The sequence below is a fragment of the Mytilus galloprovincialis genome, chromosome 1 (genome assembly GCF_965363235.1).
Source record: "Mytilus galloprovincialis chromosome 1, xbMytGall1.hap1.1, whole genome shotgun sequence".
In the NCBI taxonomy this organism is placed as follows: Eukaryota; Metazoa; Mollusca; class Bivalvia; order Mytilida; family Mytilidae; genus Mytilus; species Mytilus galloprovincialis.
This window is the reverse complement of record NC_134838.1, coordinates 68,836,699-68,845,355: the sequence shown is the minus strand read 5'-3', so window position 1 is coordinate 68,845,355 and position 8,657 is coordinate 68,836,699. Positions and strand designations below refer to the sequence as shown.

Genomic DNA, 8,657 nt, shown 5'->3' with positions numbered 1-8,657 from the left:
TATATAGATCATATACAGTTCTACTGTTGATCAATATAGTTACCGATTTAAAACCCTTCGTTAGTATTGATTGGTGAGTTGGAATCAAGTTAAGACAAGACTCCATTATTAAATTGTTACCTGTGAAACGAACGTAATAAAATATAGGACATTATACACAGTTCAATCAAATGTCTTTGGAATGGAAAATGGGCGAAACATTATGACCCTAGATAGTGACACAAATATGTCCCCCAAAGGGGGATGTGGTTCTCCGATAGACAATTGTGATTCCAAAATGGAGGGTGATATCGTTGGAGTAAACGGTAAGAAACGTAAACTTGTCGTTCATTTTGATCTCAGGAATACAGTTCTAGTTTCCGATTCAGTTACAAATGTTACTATGGAACAAGCGCTGAACAGTTTCTTGACGGGTGTCGTTTGGGGTAGAGATCTTATAAATGGCGCATGGCGATGGCATTCATATATTCCGTCTCTTACTCCTCCGGCTGAGGGAACAACTACATTTTATAAATATTTAGAAAGAAAATTGGTTAAAACTCCTAAAGACAGAACATTGTTGCGAATAGCAACAGGCGATTTCGCTCACAGTGATATTGGTAAGGGATTTTTACCGTATTTCGATTCACACATTGACAAAATGAAATGGAAACATTCGGAAGTTCCACAATCTGGAAAATTAACAATGTCCGGATCAGACGGCAAACATTATCATTATATACTTCCTTCTGTATATAAAGCAATACACAAACTTCATGAGGACGACCGGGATTTTGCAATTGTGTTTAGAACATATGGCTTAGATACTGCAAACGTCATATCAAGTGTTAAATTTGGACTGGCAGGGAACCATCCGGGTTTTCCGGAAGATCTTCAACTTCCGGTAAATCAATTAGTTGGAAAAGTAAAGCGAGGTGATAATCAATCAATCGAATTTATGACGTACATGGACGACTCGACAGTAAAGGAATTCAAAAATGATCGTGATATTTACAACATGCTTTCAAAATCTCGGGGAATATCAGGGTATATGGACGACTTCCAGTACTGGCAAGACAATGGATATATGTATTCTACTGCTAAACCTTTGTATATTGACCCTTTTGATACCAGTGTTCAGCATATATTTTTCGATGACAATTTTAGAAAATATGAAAACGATAGTATCGTTGACGTCCGACTTTTCGATTCAGCTGGGGGTAGAAACGCCAAAAGCGTTTTGCGACCGGAAATTGAAAAATTCGAAAATCTGTGTGTTGTGCAAGCAGATTTGATGACGGCTATAGACGATGATGATTATTTCTTGAAATGTATACGAAACTGTGAAGAAAACTACACACAATATCTAAAGAAATTTCATGGAATAGTTTGATGATTATTTTAAAAGTGCTTTATTCCTTTAGAGTTTATGAATCTACCTACACTAGTCAATTGGCTATAGTTTATGGATATAATAGTAGTTGTGTATGTTCAATCATTGCAATATCTTATTCTGTGATATACATTTGTACATTTTTAATCATTGTTTAGATAACTATTGAATTAAATACACCATGACAGTTCCTTTTATTGAAGTGAGATTTGATATTTTACTAAGGTTTTAAAAATCTATGGTTCATTAGCACTATTTATCTAAAACATTTCAGATATTTTCAACGTACGAAGTATTCTTATGATATAGTTTCTTGTTATTTATATACACTTTCGTTGAACCTTCTTTAAGTTTTTATTAACCTATTTTCCTGTTTTGGTGTATTTTAATTTTTGTTTTTCAATATCCCTATAGGTATATACGTTGCCCTTAATCTATAAGACGTATTGAACTTGAACTTCAATGATTTCAGTCTTAATTTAGTCCAGACCGTATACGTATAGTTAAATACTTTTATATGTTAAGAAATAACATTATGGATTTATGTTCTAACGATAATTGTGCTAGACACGCTTGATTTGTTCTTTTAAAATCCAACTACTAGTATCTCCCTTCTTTTCAAAAATTTTCAACAATATTTCAATGACGGATACAGTTTCTTAAGTGTGCTGCGTATGGTTTTCATGAATTTTTATTTTTCGTCGAAGATTGAAAGTCCGTTTTAATTGACCGTCAAGTTTGTTATCTTTTCTTATATAGATACGAATAACAAACTTCATAACTTAATATCGAAATTTAATCATACGCATATTTAAATTGATAAACATTGTGTTGAGGTCGGTTAAAAAATCAAAGCATATATTTTAAAATCCCCATAGTTGACCCTGAATTTAAAATTTGAATGGATGCCAAATAGCTATAGATTTTAATTAAACTTTAAGAGATAATATATGAATTTTAAATTGTTTGTATGTATACAATCGTAACAATGTCAAGGAACCTTATATATATATATTCTGATATATATTCTAAAAAGGAATGACGAGACGAAAAAATAAATATATATGTATAAATGAAGAAAATATTTTTCCGCGATATTTGTTTTGCTCTATAAACCAGTGCACATTTGAAGGAAAAAACAATCATTTCGCAGTTTTGTGGGGCTTATTTGTTGAACATTTCTTTGAATTTGAAGGAAGTTTAATAATAGCAAAAATAAGCCCTGTTCATTTTTCATTCATCATTGTATGGATTTTTTTCTATCCTGAACCATTCTACACAATTTTAGAATAGAGCTAAATGTGCCAAATTTGAACACTTTCAGCCATTGCAAATTATGTAAAATCAATGATAATAATGTTTCTCTCGATTCTCAGTAATGAAACATATTGTTGTCTTTTTGATAACTAGACCATATCTCCCAGTAGCGTTAAATCAATTCTCTTTATACATTATGTAGAAGCCGTCTGAGAAATTTTCAGAAGCGGGTAGAATCTCAATGTGATAATTGATGATTGATAAAAATTCTGATAAGATCAAATTAAAGATAACATTGATATTGTTGATTGTGATCAACTTGTGACTATATATATATTATTAATTCGTATATTTTAACAAATTTGATTCGTTAAGGGATAGTCACATGTTAAACTATATTTTCGAAGGTAGAGAGAAAACGGCGGATCGCAAAAAGCATATTGACCGGCAAAAAGCATATCGCACGGTTATTTTTAGAATATCTAAAAACCGATATACTTTGTGACGTCATGTAATGAATTTCAGGATATTGTTTAACGTTTTGAAACACATTATATCTGTGATCGATTATTTAACGAAAAAAATCTTCAAATACATAAGATGTAAAAAAAAAAAAAAAGCAAATAAAATAACAACTAATATGCTGTTATTGTCAAGGAGACACTGTAATATCTATAAAATTCCAACAAACCTAAACTGATGATGATTTTGATACAAATCTGGTCGGAAATTAATAATATAACAAATATAGCCTTTGTATGAGGTCAATACAGGATATATCGACCCAAAGAAGTATATCGACCTCGGACTTCGTCCTCAGTCAATATATACTTCTTTCAGGTCAATATATCCTTGTATCGACCTCATACAAAGGCTATATTTGTATAATATATATTGTGTACAAGTTGTAATGTTGTACCAATTATAATTTGTACAGATTTTTTTGTACAAGTTATCAGTGTTTTATGAACTGCTTAACACACATGGATGATGCAAGCACACAGTCTTTTGTTTCGCATATTTCTGTCATATTTTCACAACTACATGATACAACCTAATACTCGGCATTGCTACACAAAATATTATAAGACCACAAACAGACTTTTTATGGATATGAATATGGTATCAGGAGAAAAATAAAATTAGAATTTAAATCATTTAGGTATCCTCATTTCCATTTTGAGGACAAGGAGAATAGCACTAAATGTTAGGTTGAAGTATATAAATTTGAATTTAAAACACTAAACAAGTACATTTTAGAAGATAAACCTGTATCACCTGCATGGTACAAGATGGTGAGTGTCAAAAAACTTACATCTTGTACACAACATATATATATATATATATATATATATATATATATATGTATAAACATATATATATATATATATATATATATATATATGTATAAACATATTGTGTCTTTGTGGTAGGATGGCAGTTAGGAAAAACAAATTTCCCAAAACAGATAAAAACAAAAAAAACGAAAATGTTGATAATAGAATAAACACATAAAAAATAAGTATGGTGTAATTTTAAAATAGGGTTGCAGATATAGAAAACAAATGACAAGTATACATGCATGCGCAGTAGTTTAATATAGAAAACAATATGACAAGTATGCAGTAGTTCAATTTCCATGTTAGATGTTTGTACTGGTCATAATGTAAAATATTTCAAAGAGCACATCGAAGACTTCCATCCTGAGTGGGCCACCCTCCCCCTTTAAATGGTTTTTCAGAGTTACAGAGTTGTCAATTCCCGTTTAAACATCTAATAGATGTGTCTTTTGTCGAAGACAATCACCAAAATTGTATGGGAAGCCATCGGTTGCAATTTTTTTCTTCTAATAATAACACCAATTGGCTTCCATATGTTAATTTTAAATGCTTAATTAAGTTTGTGCAATCTTTAAAAAATAGGAAAACATGTGCATATATAGTATTAGTTTTAACAAAGGCATTTACAAATATTTTACATGAGAATGATGTATGGGATATGAATGATTTTATAAAGATTAATGGTATGAATTTTATTTGTTATTTAAGTTAGACAATCTGATGTAAAATGATGTTTATCAAATATTATATATTTTAAACCTATACGTAATGCGTTATTTTTTCGACAAGCAAAACAGTAGTGTGTATGTGTGTAGTTTAATGTAGATCAACATAGAAGCCCTTATTCTCTTTATAATATTTATTAACAACCATTTAGTATTTTGGTATCAAATATCTTATTTTGCATCCGTGTCCCTCCTCAAAAATTATTTGTCTTAAATACGAAGGGAGATGATGTTTAAAAGCCAATGAGGAAGCAACCCAACGAAAAATGTTTTGACGAAACTGAGACGCAAGTTACAAACAAACACAAACAAGCAACAGGAAACTTAAAATTGGATTACACAACACCTACTATAACACCTCAGGTGTACATACTGTCGGGTGTCTTTTTATTTTTTGGCCGTGATGTCGTCGGTTTGTTTTCGACTTTAAATGCCCCTTTCGTATATTCTACCTCTCTTCTTTAACGCCTCAAATCACTGAGTCATAGACAGAGGGAGTAGTCCTGTTTAACGAAAAGGGCTCGTTTGTTTTACTCGTGATTCATTTAGTTTCGCTTCAAATGGACACCAAGATGCTTTGCATCTGTGAACACTATCTCAAACGTTGTGCTAACACATCAAAAGGGATACGATTTCGTAAAGTTGCAGTCACATTTTAAAATGAAATTAAATTGAGTAATCCGGTTTAAACATTTAAACAGCTTAGTCGGCTTTAAAGGCAAAATATGGTTGAACGGCACGTACTCATTCAAAATGTTTGCGCTGCTAAGTTTCAAGATCATCTGTATAACATTTGCACGTCTTATTTATTATGTATTTCGTTATATGGAACATTAGATGAGGACGAACAATCTATGAATTTATTTAAAACAACTTTCATAGAGTCGGGAAGATTTAGAGCTAGACAAATTATAAAGACAACTGTCTATCATTGAAGACTGCTTAAATGAAGTAAAAGGTACCAAAAAGGACAATAAACCATTTGTCGAAGAAAAAATACAATGGCAAAAAAGACATAAACAAGTCTATAAATTCCTCATTGAAAATTCATGACAGAAAAACACGAACCCACAAAAAAAAACTGAGCAGATACCATGTGCTCCAGATGTGTAAGCAGATCCTGTTTAAAATTTGGAACAAATTATTTTGCTCCTAAGTTCAATCAATCAATCAATCATTATTCTAAATTCGTATGACGTTCTCTTCTAGGTGTCATTTGTTTATGTTTATCTTTGTCTCACTGCCGCATACCCGTCATGTGAAATTTTTGAATACAATGAAATTAAATGATGATACGGATGGTATTTGAATACTTCTAAAATCTGTTTTTGTTTTTGATAAAACAAGAAAAAGGTATAAACACTTATCCGCAAAAACCAGAAAAGGGGCGATACAAACTCCTTCAAAAATCAGGGGCGAACTCCATTGTTTCTGAAGGGAACGCAGTTCCTGCTCAAAATGACCCAGATTCTGTGTTGATTATGGCAAGGATAGAATCCAATATGGTGTTTGATGAAACACATGCGCAGTATGACAATAAAAAGTTCTTTCATGTATCCACCCAGTTCTGGAGAAAAACCTCATCGTGTTTTAATAGCATGTTTGTTATAAATTTATGAGTGTAAGAAATTTGTTAACTACATATAACAGCAATAAATATAAAACACAGCCGGAAACACCAAGAAAGATGAAAGACGAATAATGACCTTGTAATATATTTCTGATAGTCTCCCCACCTAATCACATATTTTCAAGCTTGAAAAGGTGACCTATTCCAGCGGCACGTCCTATCACCTTGTATAAATATATGCAGTACCCCTCCCCCGAGCTTTGTGTACGTCCATTTACTGGGACGTATTATGGTATACCGTTGACCGTCTGTCCGTCCGTCGTCAACATGTCGGACATTAAATCAAAAACGCTTTAACCAATTTGCATGAAACTTTGGTGAATTGTTTATATCTATTGACACGCGTGAGCTCCATTTTTTTATATATTTTTCGGATTTACCGTTTCCGAGTTTTGGGGTTTTATTCATTAAAAAAGGGGGGATTTTCCAGTTTTGTAAGCTCCCTTTTGATTTTATAAATTTTAGATTTTATGTTTCCGAATTATAAGATTTTATTCATAAAGAAAGGGGTGATTTTCAAGTTTTTGAACAACATCCTTAAAGTGCTTATAGCCGTTTTCATTAAACTTTGATGACTGATTTATGTCTATTAAGATATTAACGTCCCTTTATTTTATTTTTTTGTTTTTTTTTTATAAATTTCTGATATAACATTGAGAAGTTATTGAACTTTATTGAAAAAATGACGGGCGTATCATAAGCTCATGGCGCAGCTGTTTATTGTTTCTGACTGGATTGATTATATGAAATGTTTGGCAATTTCGCAGTCGGACAGGTGGTATTCGTCGGAGAGAAATATTCCAAATTGTCACGGTTTGGTATAATATAATAGTCGTGTCTTTAACATTCCATGTTCCAATTAAGTTATTATCTGTTCATAATTATTCCGAATTATTTCTTTTGTGGGTGGGGGCGGGGCATGGTGCTTACTTGTTTGGTTGGTTTTTTTTGTTCGTGATCATAATTTGGCGAAACAGGTGGGGTTTTTTTTATGCCAAATTGGTTAGTATTACTAGAACACACCCGTGATATCGCGGGTCTGTGACTGAATTAAAGAATTTAACTATGCGTAAGCCTTATTTGAGTATTGGAATTGTTATCTGATTAAGTCATGCCAATTATAAGATGCACAGTTTTCTCTGCTTTCAACATCTTTCTGTTTGAACCCGTCGACCTGGAACTTATCAATTATTGGTATTATTAATTTTATTTGGAAAACAAAAGGGCCTGGAAAGGAGTATTTTTTAATCAACAGCATTGTCCTTTATGAGTTATAAATAAAGTTGAATTCTTTGATTCGCTGTTTTACGTCATTCCGGCTAACAAATTGAAAACTGTACATGCTGTACCTATACACCTTATTTTAAGTCCAGATTTCTAATGACTATTATTCGTATTGTCATCTTAGAAAGTCATACTGATTAAAATACTACAATCGGGAACAATGTGACAATGATTAGATTTAGTAGTGTGAACCCTGTGATTACGACCCGTGTATATAGCAAAATCCTAAATACAGCGTTTGGTGGTGCGCCTATCGTGCGGAACATACAGATAAGGTAATAGGTAACAGATGAATATACTATTGGTATCGGTATCGGATTCGACCCGGAACTTCTTAATTATTGGCAATATTAATTATGTGGGAAACAAAAGGGTCTGGAGTGGTGTTATTTTTAATCAACAGCATTGTACTATATTAGTTATGTATAAAGTTGAATTCTTTGATTCATCGTTTTTACGTGATGACGGCTGACAAATTGGACCTCGTCATTTTAGTATTATAGATTATCTTGATGTACCATTGTCATTTTTATAATTTATGCACATCATCATCCTCTTACACATATTGTATGCCTGGTGTAGACAATGAATCTAATTTTATTGCTGTATTATGTTTTACAAACAAAAACATTTTTTTAGGAAAATCTAGATACATGTACAGGAAGATAAAAAAAAAGTCAGCTATCAGTTTCGGTACCGAGTTTCAGTTTTCCAGTGATATCGTGATAAACCATTGATGTAGTGGTTATAAAACAAATTGTATTCCAGAAAAGAATTAAAAAAAATATTCTAAGGCGTATAATTGACTATATAGCCATACACAACAATATATTAATAGAGCAATCTTTACAAAATAATAGTTCTCGATAAGAACATGAGGAAATAAATTCATTTCTTTAAACAACGTATTTATAACAACTGTCAAATACATTCTCTATAGAAGTTGTGAAACGTTTAACACAACATTCATCAACTAACAAAAACAGCCACTGCCGAAGTTCTTGATTTTGGACAGCATGGAAAAAGTTAAACTGGTATACTCAGCAATC

General features: G+C 31.9%; 1 protein-coding gene across 1 annotated transcript; it reads left to right on the top strand.

Moving 5' to 3' along the window:
- LOC143082536 (uncharacterized) lies at window positions 1-1,574 on the top strand. The gene has a single exon (XM_076258256.1). The coding sequence runs from the start codon at window positions 182-184 to the stop codon at window positions 1,370-1,372; it is 1,191 nt and encodes a 396-aa protein (XP_076114371.1). The 5' UTR covers window positions 1-181; the 3' UTR covers window positions 1,373-1,574.
- The last annotated feature ends 7,083 nt before the right edge of the window (window positions 1,575-8,657 follow it).

What these genes read in the sequence shown, in the direction of transcription:
- LOC143082536 (XM_076258256.1), top strand. Translation starts at nt 182, where the DNA reads ATGGAAAATGGGCGAAACATTATGACCCTAGATAGTGACACAAATATG.